Source organism: Pediculus humanus, genomic scaffold, assembly GCF_000006295.1.
Source record: "Pediculus humanus corporis 1103172108288 genomic scaffold, whole genome shotgun sequence".
In the NCBI taxonomy this organism is placed as follows: Eukaryota; Metazoa; Arthropoda; class Insecta; order Psocodea; family Pediculidae; genus Pediculus; species Pediculus humanus.
The window spans coordinates 172,418-188,963 of NW_002987857.1; the positions used below are offsets into that span (position 1 = coordinate 172,418).

The window sequence follows — 16,546 nt, forward strand, 5'->3', positions numbered from 1 at the left end:
TTTTTTTTTTTTTTTTGTAAAAAATTATTAATTATCATTATTATTAAATTATGATATTAAATACGTAATCGTAAAATACGTAAACTTTTAAATTACTCGTCATTGCAAAAAAATAATTGTTTATTATTATTTTTATTTACGCGGTAAACGTGTCGGTGTAATTTTATCATAACAACAAACAAAATTTTGTTTATTATACGAAAGGAATTACGTCACTCACCTACACGCACGCACACACACGCACACGCACGCAGGCCGTTAACTTAACATTTATTTATAAAATTACGAAATAATAATAATGTTATTATTAAAAAAGGTGTTAGATTTTTATTTATGTATTAATTATTATATCCGTAAGAAAATAATAATAATAATAATAATAATAATAATTTTTTTGTATTAATCGAATTTGAAAAAATTTATTTTTCCCGAGCATTTTTTATTGATTTATATACTTTTTTTTTCGTTTTTGTCGGATTCGTAAAACGAAATGGATTCGTTTAAATAATAATAATAATAGTCTTTTGATATATCCAATGAATTTTAATAAGGGGGGAAAGAAAAAAAAATGGGGGGGGCAATAAATCATAAAAATAATATAAATGGCGTATTTACATTGTCAGTACAACAGTTTTAAAATGGATTTTTTCTTTTTTTTTGTAAAAAATTCTCTCTCTTTTTTTTTTTTTAAATACAATTTTAATTGTTTTCACAACTGAATATAATATTCCATGATGATAATAATAATAATAACTGGTTTTGTTTTTCGAATTTTAAATCTTGAAGCCGTATTGTTTTTACGAATATACATAAAAAGATGGCCGAATGATTTCCACTCATTTTTTTTTTTTATACGGTTAATGATTTTAAGTAAAAATGAATAAAAGGATAACAAACACCTGGTTGTAATAATAATTTATGAAATGCTTAACATTTTGTTATAAAAAAAAAATTTTCTACAACATTCTGGAATTATTTGTTCCTTATAAATTTGATGATTAATCTTGGGAAAAACAAAAAAATTAATACGAACTTGAATTTTCATGGAGAAAAAAAACAAAACAAAACAATTGAGCAACTTTTTCGCTTTCCACACGTTTTTTTTAAAAATATTATTATTATTATTATTATACATCAAAACAAAAAAAATTTTAAAAGATTGATTTTTCAAGAAATAGAAACAAACTGGAAAAGAAAACCTGGAAAATTTTTTTTTCCAGTATAAATAATATTTTTTACGAGTTTTTCTTATATTAAATTCTAAAACGACTCACGTAGTCTCAGACCAAATATAATAAATAATTTTTGATATTTTTCCTTTAAAAAAAAAAATATCATAAAAATTTACTTAAAAATTTTATTTTAATAATAATAATAATAAAAATTAATACTTTAATAATAATATTGATTCTTATTGACGACATTTTGAAAAAATTAAATCGGAGGAGAGGGGGGAGGGGGGAAACGAAAAAGAAAATGATGACTGACTAGTGAAATTTTTTTTTTTTTTTATATATATAAATAAAAATAAAAAAAAATTATTTTTAGAATAAAAACGCGTGTAAAAAAAAATTTTTTTATGTGAGCTATTTGAAGTTTTAATTCGGATTATTAAAAATAAAAATAATGATAATAATAATAATAATAATAATAATAATAATAAATTTTATACGTTTAACTTATGTATTGGGGAAAAAAAAAGTAAAATTTGTTCTACTTTCCACATAAATCGTAACGAAAAACTAAACATTCATTAATTTTTAATTTTTAATTAGAACCGTACAAATTATTATTATCATCATTATTTCTAACCCACTAATAAAATACGATATTTATTTATTTATTTAAAAACGAGGAGGATTATTATTATCATCATCATTATTACATAATTTTAAAATTGAACGTGTATTTATGATAGGCTGATAACTCGTTTGGGTTATGTTTACGTTTTGAATTTAAATGATGATAAGAATTCTATTGACACGTTAAAACATTCGATCGATTTTTTTTTTTTGCGAGAGGAGGAGGAGTAGGAGGAGGTGAGGGAAAAGGGGGAGGAGGAAAAGGAGTTTTATTTTGACTGGAATAATTTTTTAAAAAAAATTGTTTTTATATAAAAATACAAACAATTAAATTGAACAAAAGAAGAAGAAGAAAAAGGAGGAAAAGAAGGAGGAAAAAGAACTTTCTGGATGAAGAGATATTTAAACTTTAGCGTAGTTCTTGTAGGAATAATTTTAATTATTTATATAAATATAAAATTCATTTATACGAGTAAAAAAAAAAATAAAATCCCAGACGGAAACGTCACCCTGTCGTGTTCTTGGCAACAATCAAAAATATTTTTTTTCCATCTCCTCCTCCTTCTTCCCCCCAACCGAAAAAAAATATTAATAATGATACATCAACATAATGATAATGTTCCAAATATATAATTAATGTTTTGAAAAGACCTTCTCCCTCCCCCCCAAACCCGCTTCTTAATTTTTTTTATTTATTTAAATAATTTTCTGAATTGTCCCTTTAAATGAAATTCCAAGGTTTTTTTTTGTTAATATTGATTAATTGATTTGTTTAAAAAAAAATGTTTTTTGATTGAATTCGGCTTTTGTTAATAATAAAAAAAGTTTTTGTTGTTGTTGAAACGTCTTCGAGTAATTAAAGAATAAAAAACAAAAAATGAACGAGGACAGGGAGACAGACAAACAAACAAAGAAAAAAAAAGAAGAAAATTATCGTTTCAATTAAAAACAATCAATGAAAAATTGTTGTTGTTGTTTGTGTCGTAATAAAAAATTATGTGTGTGTGTGTGTGTATGTTGATGAGAAATCGAATTGAATTTCCGGTTTTTAAAATATGACAAATACGAATAATTATTAAGTCGAACGAGTTTTTAAATTGTGCAAAAAATTTTTCGGTTTGGGTAGCCCACCTTTTTTATTACTCGTGTTTGTGACCTTTACGACCTTCGCAATTCTTCTTTTGTTTTTTTTTTACTACGTTAGTCATTATTTTTATTAATTTGGGTTCGAGCCAGGTAAAATAAAAAAAAAAAAGTATGAAAGAGTTTTTTCAAAAAAACTCATTCGATCGTTGTTATAGTTTTTAAAAATTTGACAACAAACTCGTACAAACATAATTTTCTTTTTCGTTTCGTTTTTTAAGACGTAAAATCTTGTTTTTTTTATTTATTAACACACTTTTCCAGATCATTGACCACAAATTTTTTTTTTGGCTTTGTTTGCTTTTAAGCCTGTTTTTTTGTTCGGTTTTTAATTTCTTGACTCATACTCAAAAAGATACTAATTTATCTAAACTTAATTATTATCACGTCTTCCAATTAGATAATTTTTTAATTGTCCTTCTTCCTCTTATTATTATTATTATTATTGTTTTAAAAAAAATCAGGTTGTACTATCGGTTTCGTTTTTTATAGTTTACAAAATAAAAATAAAAAAAAACTTACCGGAATTAGTGACCCATTTTTTCATTTCGGTTACAAAAAAAAACATGGACGTGTGTCTGTGTGTGTGTGACATTGATTCGACTTCTTCTTCTATTTTTTTTTCTAGAAAAAATAAAACAAACGACAAGTTAAATTCGTTGAAAGAAAAAAAAAGTCTTTAAATTTAATTAATACAGGAAGCAGAAGAAAAAAAAATTTCTGCAGCTGTGAACATGTAAAAAAAAAAACGTCGTAAAAAGATTTTTTTTTTTTAAATTTCGTGGGAAACGTGGGTGACCGTTAAAGCACCATCGTCTGGTTCTGCTTTTCTTTGTTTATCGGGTCCCTCATTTACCCACATTTTCTATTTATTCCCTCCCCTCTCCTCCCCCCTCGTTTTATTTTTATTTTCTTGATGTTATTGATTTTTGTACGTAGTCGAATATGTTTTCAAGTAGTTGAAGCGAAATGTTTAGAAAATTTAAATTTAACGAGTAGTTTTTCGGTTAAATCAATGATACTCGTTAACCCCTGAACTCTCGGTCCCCTCCTCCTCCTCCTCCTCCCATCGTCCTCCTTAATCCATATACGTATATAAAAAATCCTTTTATGGTTTTTTAAAATAATAATTATAAATAATTTTTTTTTTTTTTTACCTTATTAAAGGTTATCGTAATTTTTTTTTTAATTTAAACTTTTAATCCATTTAAAGTTTTTTTTTTTTTTACAAGGTTTTTTATTTAACAACAAGAAAAACGTGGCGTTAACGAAAAAGGAATAGAAAAAACAAAAGGGGGGTCACGCAAATTAAAATAAATAACGATGACGATGATGGCGATGATGACGGATATTAAATTAAGATATAATTTAGTTTATTATTATCATCATAAAACGAGTTAAAAATTATAACCAATAAAAATCAAAAATAACTAATCCTTTCCTTTCCTTTTCTATCCTTGTTTTATTCGTTTGAAAATAATAACAATTTGCAATTTATTTATTTATTTATTAATATTATTATTATTAATTGTTTAATTCGTGGTTGTTGTGTGAACGTTGGTTTCCTTGTTCGGTAGTTTAACCGAACGCAAAAAAAAAATATCGGCCGATAGTTTTACAAAAAAAAAAAGTTTCCAATTTCTAGAATATTCTACGTTTGCCTTGAAAGAAATTTAATATCGTGGTTAATAACAAAGGCAGTAAAATTGTGCCACTATTTTTTAAAACTGTTTTTTAAAAAACTAAGGGGAAAGAAAATGAAAAAAAATTTATTTATTTATTCGTCAAAAAGAGGGTAGATTGTCATAAAGATATTTTTCACGTGTCAGAAACAGTAGTTAAGGGTAGTATATACCAAAAGCTAAACATAAAATAATAATAATAATAATAATAAAACAATCCATAAACCACGAGGAATCGTGAGTATTGTTTAAAAAATTATACACACACACTTACTCTCTCACCCTAAAACCAATTTGAAAAGAAATTTTTTTTCTTCTGCTTTATGCCAAACGCAACAACAATTTATAATATCGATTATTTTAAATTTTGTTTCGATTATATCGAATCGATCGATAATTTTTTAAATAATAAATAAATCTTTCCGACGAAACTTTTTTTTTTTTTAATAAAAAGTAGCTAGTCCGAGTAGTAAGTGAGGTCAGTGACATTTGTTTTAGTTTTAATTAATATTTATAAATTAAAATATTTCATACTACGGCAAAAAAATTAATTAATTAATTGATTTATGTTTAAAACATAATTTATGTTGTTTAATAATTTGTTTTTTTTTTGTTATAGGACACAACAGTAAAAGGTCCAGATGAAGAAGTCGAAGTCGATATCGATGAACTTTTGGACATGGATTCAGATGACCAAAGGCGGAAACATTTGGAGGTATTTATTTAAAAACCTATTATTATTATTATGATTATTAGTATTATCATCAATGAAAATTATTTAATTAAAACACATCAAGTGGTTGGCAAACGTAAAAAAAAAAATAAATAAAGTGTCGACCGCCAATGAAAAAAAAAAAATTCGTCGTGAGTCGTTTCGTAATTAATTTAATAATTCTCGAATCGTTTTAAAAAATATCACGAGCTCTCGAATTATAATCGATATATCGAAATAATAAAAATAAATTAAAATTAATAAAATATAAATATAAAATTAAAATTCTCGTTCTTGTGCCGGTGACGATCACCAAGATTTTAACTCAAGGGCATATATCGTCGTCGGCAATTCTCTCACTCTCAAAAAAAAAATTCATTCAAATTCGGTGGCTAATATGACGTCATCACCGTCATGTTTTATGGAAATATCATTCATTTATTATTATTATTATTATTATTTTATTACCTCGTCTACTGCTCTTTCGATATTTTATTACAAAAAAAAATACGCAAGCCAATGTGAATAATAAGTCGATTTCGTTTGAAATTTTTTTTTTCTCTTTCAAATTTAATGAGAAAGAAAATATTATTATTATTATTATCATTTAAATAAATTTTTAATTAATTTTTTTTTATTATTAATAAATTTATTTTTTAATAATAATAATAATAATAATTAATTTTTTTGAATTATTTATTCACCCGTTCGTTAATGTTTTTTTTAAAATTGCAAATGGCGTCGGTATTCGAAAGAACCGAAACGTTTTTTTTTTTTTTTTAAACTAATGATAATGATAATGATGATGATGATGATGATGATGATGATGATGATAATGATAATGATAATGTTTATTTAATTTTATTCACAGGTTATATTAGCAGACGCCAAAAAATCAAGAAACGATGTTCAAGTAAGTAAACATCATGATATTAATTATTTAAATGATGTAAACGGTGAATTATTATTAATAATAATAATAATAATAATAATAACGCAAAAAAATTGTTTAAAAAATAAATAAATAGAAAAAAATAAAAGTTTAAAAGTCATCTTTGTTGTCGAAGCCAAAAATTTTATTTAAAAAAAAAAAAAAAAAATTCATTCAGTTAAACTTTGAATTGTTTATAACATTAATAAAAAAAAATTGATTTATCGATCGATTTTATTACCATCGTTATTATTATTATTATTATAAAAATTAACAATGATTTCTTTATTTAAAAAAAAATTATAAATGACGTCATCGAATAAATCGTTAAATGTTATTAAATGTACAGGTGCAAAAAAACCGGTGAAAGGTGAAGGTAAATAAATAAAAAAAAAGTAACAAAATAAACTCACCGTAAATATTCCTTCGGGATGGGGGTGGTGGTGAAAGTCCGATCATTAATTTATTATTAATAATAATAATAATAAATTGTTTTGTGTTTTTTCTAGAAATTCGTCGAAGATCTCTTGGAAAGAACAAAAACCCTTTGAGAAGACACAAAAGAAAAAACGCCAAAGAACACATTGAATTTCCAATACATTGGATATACGTTTTTTTTTTTTTTTTAGTATTAGATTGATTGAGAGTCAGAAGTCGGGAATAATTGGCTGAAAGAAAAGTTAATAATGTTAATATTAATAATAATAATAATAATTTAACGAAAGGATTCGTGAGCCTTTTTTTTTTTACAATACGAACAAATGATGAAAGGATGTTGATGATGTTACTTACATTTGGGTTTTCCCATCCTTTCCCGGAACTTGATCTCTTCTCTTTTCTCTTTTTATTATTATTTGTTTTACTCTGTAAAATTAAGATTTTCATATTATTATTATTATTATTACTATCATTATTATTATTATTATATTTAAAATATTAAACAAAAAAAAAATTTTTTATGTAGAAACTAAACTAAAAAAAAAAAAAAATGGAAGCGGAAAAGGAAAAGTTTTCCACTCCGTTTTCTCCAACTTTGTTTTCTCTCAGTAACTTTTTATCATTATCATTATTATTATTATTATTATTAATTATTTAAGGGGACGTTTTAATTACGTCATTTATTTAAATAATTAAGTTTTTTTTTATATTCTAAATCGATAAATAATAAATTTTAATAAAAACCAAAAAAAAAAAAGTCACGAGCCGATTGTAAAAGTTTTGTTTATTTGTTTTTTTTTTTTTATATAATTTTTAATGTAGTAATAATAATAATAATAATAATAATAATAATAATAATAATAATAATAATAATAATAATAATAATAATAATAATAATAATAATAATATTAACATATATAATAGTTGATTATTAAAAAATAAGTTTGTATTATTTTTATTTTAATTTATATTTTTGTTTTAAATTTTCAATAAAACGATTTCGTCGTAATTTTTTTTTTTTTGTTTAAACAATATATTTATAAACAATTGTCGGATGTTATCAAATTTCAAAAAAAAAAAAAATGTCGATGACGTTTCGATAAAATTTAAATAAAACTGCCAAAACGACAAATATCGATGATGATGATGATAATGAAAAAACGATATTTAAAAAAAAAAAAAAATTTTTAAGTCCTGCCAAAATTTAAAAAAACGACTGAAATTTAATATATAACAACAACAACAACAACAAACAAACAAAAAAAAATTTTTTAATATTAAAAAAAAGCTCAAATCATTATTATTATTATTATTGTTTAATTTTCGAATTTGTTTAAAAAGAAATAAAAAAGCTCAAATTAAAAAAAATAAAATAAAGAAAAATTTTCTAAAAAGGTTGTAGTACAAACAACAACCAACAATAATTTACAGGAAAAAAAAATTTCGGTTGTTTTTTTTTGCTTTTGAAACGAAAAAAAAAAATCTTAATAAAAATTTATGTATTCGTCGTGTTTATTATTTAAAAAAAAAATAAATAAATTATTTAGATTTATTTACATTTAAATGTTAGTCGAATGTTTGTTTTAATAATAATAATAATAATTAAATAAAGAAAAAAAATTTTTTTTTTGTTTCTTTCTTTTTATTTAATTTATTAATTAATTTATTAATTTATTTATTAATTACCTTTCTTATTAATTTCCGTAGTTATTTATATAATTCCTTGAATCTCTCCAGAATGAATCATCCCGTTAAAAATTTTTTTTTTTACCTGGAAAAGTGAAAAAAAAAATTCGTTTATTATTTTGTTGTTTGAATAAAACGTGAATGACGTAAGCAAACGTTACGTAATAAGAGGAGGAGCAAGAGGAGGAGAGAGGGGGAAGAGATTTGTCATCGAGGGCATGGATGGACGGATACCTGAACGTTTGATAAACGTCGTAAAATTTTAAATTTTTTTTAATACTTATCAAATCATGGATAAAATCCTGGAAATATTTTCGTACCACGAAAATTTCTTTTTTTCCACGGAATTTTATCATTTTCTTATCATTTTGATGATAACATTCGATTTTGATAAAAAAAAAAAAAACTTTTTGGAAATTTTGTCGTTCCGTCTGAAAAAAAAAATTAAAATAATCGCCATCTGGAAAAATAATTAATATTTTTATTATTTACGTAATCAAAAATCAAAAGGTCAAAGGTGAAATCCGTTTTTTCTTTTTTTAAATTCATTAATTTCCATCTAAATAAATTAAAAACGAACTTGAAAATAATATAAAAAAATTATCATTGGGTATATTAATAATAATAATAATAATAATAATAATAAAATATTAAATTTATATTATAATATTATAATATAATTATAATATTATATTATAATATATTATATTATATATATATTATATTATATTATATTATATATTATATTATATATTATAGTATATTATATTATAATATTTATAATATTATAATATAATTAATAAAACGGTTTGATTTTTTATACCGTTAATATCATTATTATCATTAATATTATTATTATTATTATTAAATTTCAATCAAAATTATTAATTTTTAACAATTTAAAGCAATAATTAAATCGGATTAAAAAATTTAAATTGAAATTAATTTTTTTTATATAAGCCAAATTTTTTTTTTTATTAATATTTATAAACAATTTTTTCTTTTTTTTTATAAACAAATTACATTTATTAATAATAATAATAATAATAATAATAATAAGAGGCAATTTTTTTTTTTTTTTTTTACAATATGCAACATTTATTTTATTATTTTCATTTATTTATATATTGACAATCGACGATCATAATAATAATAATAATTATTTATAATAATAAAAAAAATAATATTTTATTAACAAATTAATAAATTTTTCAATTTGTTTAAAACAAAAAAAAAAAATAAGTAAATAAATAAATTCAAGCAAATTTTTAACACAACAACAACACTCGGACGGATTTACTTATTTATTTATTTATTTATGCATTCCTATTAATAAATAAATTATTTATTTATTGACAATAAACAATTATTATATATATATAAATTTACACAACAATAATAATAATAATTATTATTATTATTATTAACAATCGAAATATTTTTTTGAACAAAAAAAATCAAATAAGTATACTAACGCGCCGATTTATTTTTTTTTTTTAATTTTAATCATTATTATTATTATTAATTACATTTTTTATTTTAAAGCTTTTTTCTCGAGGGTGGGGGGAGAGGGCGGGGGAAAGCAAAACAAGAAAAATTAATTATTATTATTATTTTTTTAAATAGGATACATTAATTAACCTTCTTTGAAAACAAAAAATAAAAAATTCTCCGTACGTACACACAAAAAGTAAAAAAAAAAAAATCATTTTAATTGATATGTATTCATTATTATTAATTATTAATTATTTTTTACACGCGAAAAATAATAAATAACTATTGATTTAAATTAATAATAATAATAATACTAATAATTATGATGATAATAAATAAATAAAATAAAAAAAAATTGAGCAAATACGAAACGAAACACATTCAAAAAAAAAAAAAAAAAAAAAAAAATTTTTTTTAAAAATTAAATTTCCTATCACGAACTCTCTTTCTTTTCATTTTTACCTAAACAAAAATTTTACATTTAAATAATAATAACAAACAAACAGTTCAATAATAATAATAATAATAATAATACAAAATAATTAATTCGAAACTAAACGAAAAAATTTTATTGAAAAAAAAAAAAAAAAAAAAACAAATACGAGTAAAGAAAAAAAAATTCTTTTGCAAGTATAAATTATCCTTTTATTTAAAAACTATCGGACAATTATTATTATTATTACTATTATTATTATTAATAACTAGTTATTTATTATTTTAAACCATTCGTAACCGTCGTGACACAAAATTATGATGAAAATTGAGATTCTGCGTGTTTGCCTTTTTTTTTTTGAAAAAAAAAAAAAAAATTTAATTTAATTATTATTATTATTATTTTTTACTATTTGTAGACGATGTCGTCTGACATTGCTGTTCGAGTTTTTGTACAGATGATAATAGATAAGCATTTTCGACGAATAAATCCTTGACTAAAAGATCCGTTTTTGTCAATTTGTTCAATTGTTCTTGTATGACTTTCGTCTGGCATTTTAATTTATCCTCCGTCATTTTAAGTACGGATTTAAGATCGTTTACTTCAGCCTTGTGTTGCTTCCAAGTATCTGGCAAAAAAAAAAAAAGGTTTAAAACGGTTTACTTACGTATCATCATTATTATTTTTGTCTTGTACATGAAAATCGATTTCCCCTCCCAATTATACTCACTCTTTAATATATCTTCCGTTTGTTTTTGTTGTTGTCTAAGAGTCGTCATAAGAGTTTGACACCTTTGTTCCAAATGCATGTTTTGAAATTTGTTGTTGTTGTCGCCGCCGCCGCTCCCGCAATTACTGTTGTTGTAATTGTTTATTATTTGTTTCTTTTCATTTATCTAAAAACAATAAAATGAATAAATATTTTCCTTCTTTGTTTTCCCTCTTTTTTTCTTTTTCTTTTCGAATAATTATTTTTTTTTTTTTTTACTTCGTCGAATAATCTTTCCCGTTCCTCTCTCATCGATTCCAATTCTCGTTGGTATTTTAATTTTGTCTCGTATGATTTTTTCAAATCTCCGTTGCATTGTTTGCAAAAATTTTTATCTTGGAAAGAATTTAAAGATTTCCGACTCGTTGTTAATTTCACGTGTGAATTTTGCACGTCCGACGATTCGTTTCTGAAAAAAAAAAAAAATTAAAAACGAATATATTAATAATAATCCTTTGGATGTCAGAGAATGTTTTTGGGAGGGGGGGGGGAAATCACGTCAATTTAAAAAAAAGATTTATTACGAATCAATGTTGGCCCCGTCGGAAACTTGAACTCCCGAATCCGTGAAATCTCTCGTGAGTTTTAAATTCGCAATTTCATTTTTAAGTTGTTCGATTTCTAAATCTTTCATTCTCATCGTTTCAGCTAACTTGTATTTTAATTCAGCACATTCTTCTTCCATTTCGGTAACCTGTTTTTAAAAAAAAAATTATCATCAACACGTGACACGAAAAAACAACAACAACTTGCTTGTCAATACACACACACAAAAAAATTAAACAATGACCTGTTTTTCGAAACTGTCTTTTTCTTCGATTGTTTCCAAACGTTGTTTTTGTTCTTTTTCACATTTAAGCATGTCCTCATATTCTAATATTTTATCTAAAAGTTCGGAATATTTTTTATCGCTGAGCTTTTGTAATTCTTCGAAAAATATCCTTTCCTCTTCGAGTTTTTCCGACCAATAATCTTCCGTTTTTTCATATTCCATTCTAAGTAATTCCAAACTGGATTCGAGTTCCTTGCAACGATTCCGTAAATTTTTATCCTCTTCTTCATTATTTTTATTATTTTTAACTAGTAATTCGTTGAACGCGGCCATTAAATCATCACCCAAACTTTTATCATATTCGTTTAATTTTTTCTGTATCCCTCGTATTCTTTCGATGGCATCTAAATTTTCCTCTCCGATTTTTTCTTTTTCTTCTTCAACACAAACCTGTAATTTTTATTATAAAAAAAATTAAAAAACTTTTCGAAATTTGACAATTTTAAACCCTTAAACCCAACAACACAATTAATAATAAAAAAAAATGAGAGAAAATGTTAATAATTAAAAAAAAAAACAAAAAAAATTTAAATTTTTAACGTTACAATTATTTACTTTTTTTTTTTTTTTAATATAAAAAGCTCGAATCCCTTTTTTTCAGCTTTGACTAATTTACAAATTTAAAATATTTTCATTTATTTTTAGACTACCTGATAGCATTAAATAAGTCACGCACATTCTTTTGTTCCACTTTTTTATGAATTCACAAATTTTTTTTTTTTTGTTTTAAACTAACCTGTTGTAATTTTTTGGAGAAAGGCACGAGATTTTATATGTGAATCGACCATTTTATTATTATTCGATTTTTTTATTTGTTTAAAATAAATAAATTTTTTACAATTTCCACGTGATTAAATCAAAGCAACAAAAAAAAAATTTATTAAAGCTTTTTAACCGATTTTTAATGTTAAAATTAGTTTTTTTTTTTAAATTTAACACAAACGCAAATCGTTTTTTTTTTTTTTTTACAATAAACCCATAAAGCAAGCCCATAATTTTTTTATTTGACATAAAAAAACTTACCTAAAACTTTCACCGGTTTACAATGCACCTCACGCTTTCACAACTACATTTTTTTTTCTACAACACCACAACCCCTCCCCCAACTCCCAAAAGGATAACAAAACAAAACAAACCAAAAAAAAAAAAAAATCAAAAAAAAAAATGAAAATAATTTAAAATAAAAATAATATTAAAATAAAATACAAAAATTATGTACATAATAATTTATGCATTGTCGACGGTCAATCGACGTGTTGAAAATGTTCGAAATTAAAAAAAATTTTTTATTTATTTTTTAACCCCTCACTTACGTCTTCGATATTTGAAAAAGGTAATTCGGCCGTTGAGGGTGAACTTTGTCCGCATTCTTTAAAATTTTTTTTTTCTTGAATTTGAAGTTCTTAAACAAAAAAAAAAAAAAAAAAATTTAAAATTTAATTTAAAATAATTGAACGTTGCCAAAAAAAAAAAACCTTGACTGATTCCTTTCTACAAAATCAAAAGGTTAAAAATAGAATTACTCGCCATTTTTTTTTTTTCACGTGGTAAATTTTTTGTTAAAAAAAGAAAAACTTAAATTAAATAAATATAATTTTTTTTTTACCTTGCATCGATGATGTTGCATCCGCAAAACTTTTCACGTTTGAACATTTTCGTACTTTTCCCAATCTCGGACTTCCTTCTTCTCCTCCGCTGTCTTCGGCTGAATCCGATACCACAAACGAATCTCCTCGTCGTTTCATTCCACCACCTACGAAACCTTCTTCCATCGAGAGTTCCATCGAGGGCAAATTCGATGTATTTTGTTGCCTACGTGAGAGTAAATGAATTTTTTAAACGACGAACAAAAGAGAAAAAATAAAAATTTTAACCTCTTTTTCTACCGGGAATTTATACAAGTTTATTGGAAACGACCCAAAGACTTTGTCACTCACTCACTTTTTCATTGATGCGTTCAATAATTTCATTGACAATTCTTCCACTTCGATTGACAACTCGTCATTTCTGTCGCGAAGACAAGTATTTTCTTTTTCCAATATCTGTATTCTTTCCAACAAATTCATTACGTCATTTTCGCTCATGTTCGACTCCATTTCGGACACCTGAAAAAAAATAAAAAATAAAAAAATTATTTTGTTTTCAAAAGAATCAAAAACCAAAAAAGCGTGATCGATTCGTGAGCGCGTGATTCAAAAAAAAAAAAAAAAAAAAAAACTAAAAAGTTGTAAAAATTTAATTACCCTTTGTTGAAGCACGGATACATTTTCCAAATCTTTTTCTAATTTTTTTTTAGATGATTGCACTGCCGATAATTGGTCGATGACATTTCTGTGCTCCTGTTCCAACATCCTATTTTCCATTTCCAACTGCGATATCAAGTTTTTATTTTTCACTTCGTCACTTTCTAGCTGTTTTAATTTTCTTTCGAGTACCATGTTTTGAGCAAGGAGAGTATCTTGTTCTGATTTTGCTTGATTAGTCAATTCTCTAATTTTCTCCGCGTGCTTTTGTTCCAAGTTCCTTAAAAAAAAACACAAATTATTATTATTTTTCTAAAATCATTTTTCGATTGGCCTTTCACAACAAGCGAATTCGAAATACGTGTGTATTTGGTAAAAAAAGACAAAGAGAATGCAAGGACGCGTGAACGCATTATCTTTAAATTATTCTTTTATTGCGTTTAATATTTTTTTTTTATTGATATTTTTTCAGATTCACTTAAATAAATAAATAATTTATTTATTTATTTATTACTTACTTAACTTGTTGTTGCGTGGAATGCTCGAGTTTTGAATGATGTTCGTCAACTTCTTGAGCCAAAAGTAAAGCTCTTTGATTGGCTTCCGTAACATCGTTTCGTAATTTTTCTTTTTCTGCATTTACATGCTCTATCATAGTTCTGAAATTTGAATTTGATAAAATCAATAAAACTTTTAAAATAATCAAATTTTCCCCTGGGGGAAAATTAATAACTTAAATATTTACTTTAATGTCTGAATGTAGATGATTTGCAAAACGGAATTTGCCCAGAGGAGTGCAAGATGAGGATCCATGCTGCGTCTGGTGGATTTAACTTCATCGTTCAGGCCCTTTATTTCGTCAGACAACATGGATACAAGTGATGATAAATCGATTTGTTGTGAAAGAGAAAAACCGAGGTTTTGAAGAAGTTGAGGCGCACCAGGTACTCCAGCACTTTCCCATTGTTCGACTAAAAAGGCACCGGTTATACAGCTAAAAAAATTAAAAATAATAATAATAATTGCGCATCACTCAACACGAGTAAAATGATTCGAACAATATTTAAAAAAATTACATACCCAAGGCTAGAAGGTTCTATAAAATCCATTGAAATATTTTTTTGTGTTGGTTCCAATTCCATGGGTTGACTTCTGCTTTCTTTACACCAACTCCCTCCACTCCTTATAAATTCTAATAATTCTTGTAAAGTTATTCTTCCGTTATCCTCGACATCGAGTTTCTCAAAAACGCATTGAGCGGCCTTTAAAAAAAAAAATTACATACCACCATTTATTTATTACTTTATAACTGACCTTGACAATGAGTTACACGTAAAAAAAAAAAAAACGGCCTGTAAATCGCTCGCCCACCTCTTCTGAGCTCTTTTCTAAGCCCACACATTGAAAAACTTTTACTAAATCGTCTTTATTTAAACTATCCGTGACACCTCTGGATATGTTTGACCACGCAGTGACCAGGTGCTCCACTTCGTTAGTAGATTTAACCGAGGTAGTATTATTAAGGTCAATTATTAAATCGCTTTTTCCTAAAAAAAAAAAAGTTTATTTTAATTTTTTTTTTTAACTAAAAAAAAATAATGGACAATTAATTTTCCATCTTCTAAGGTAAATAAATATAAAATACCAGACACTTTAGTGTAAAGTTTTCTTTTATTTTTTTTCAAAACTCTTTTCTTGGGTTTTTTAGGGACAGCTTCTTCGAAATAACTATTGTCTGAGCTATAAACAGGTAACAAATCATGTTGCATTTTAAAAGAATTATTTGAAAAATTTTCATTTTCATAATCGCTATCATCTTCCGATTTTAAATAAATTGCATTCTTTTCATTAATAATTGTATTCTCAGAATGATTTTCATTAACTGAAACTATTCGAACAGTAATAATTAAATTATTAGTAAAGTTTAAAATTTAAAAACCTTGATTTATGTATTGTCTTCGAAATTTGTGTTGTCCATTAAGAAATATCGAAAGAATAAAATATCAAATGTTATCGAACATTATAATAAGTAATTTTAGTTAAAATAAAAGTAAATTTGAACATTACTTATCTTTATATATGACATTAATTAAATAAAAAAAATATATATATTCACCAGATGAAAATTCGCAACTTGATTTTTCTGCCCTATCCATTTCGTCGAGGATTCTTAATAACCCATTTTTAAAATCTTCAAAACTAACTCTTTTAGATTTAAAATCATCTAATAAGCATTTTGTTAATTTTCCACAACTATCTTGAAGTTGAAGTTTTTCGCACAATTGTTGCAGTCCAGCTGCGCTTAAACTACCTTGATAATAATCATCACAACTTTGAAATACGGCTAAAAGATACTGCTCATAAGGATCATCATACTCCAT

The 16,546-nt window shown here is 24.3% G+C and overlaps 2 protein-coding genes across 2 annotated transcripts in view; one reads left to right on the plus strand and one right to left on the minus strand.

The window, feature by feature from the left end:
• The window catches only part of Phum_PHUM532130 (protein phosphatase 1 regulatory subunit 14C, putative), a gene marked incomplete at both ends in the record, with an annotated part of 7,474 nt that extends 2,120 nt beyond the window's left edge, over positions 1-5,354 (plus strand). The window contains one exon of the mRNA XM_002431462.1: positions 5,275-5,354. Coding sequence (XP_002431507.1) covers positions 5,275-5,354 — 80 coding nt within the window. The remainder of the gene's footprint in view (positions 1-5,274) is intronic.
• A 5,365-nt stretch (positions 5,355-10,719) lies between these two features.
• On the minus strand, positions 10,720-16,546 carry Phum_PHUM532240 (blastoderm specific protein 25D, putative; the record flags this gene model as incomplete). Its single annotated transcript, XM_002431463.1, has 15 exons — positions 10,720-10,949; positions 11,052-11,217; positions 11,310-11,499; positions 11,615-11,784; positions 11,881-12,312; positions 13,236-13,324; positions 13,529-13,734; positions 13,864-14,027; positions 14,166-14,445; positions 14,684-14,824; positions 14,911-15,159; positions 15,246-15,427; positions 15,537-15,712; positions 15,811-16,053; positions 16,300-16,546. 15 exons carry the CDS (start codon positions 16,544-16,546, stop codon positions 10,720-10,722), a joined length of 3,165 nt encoding a protein of 1,054 aa, XP_002431508.1.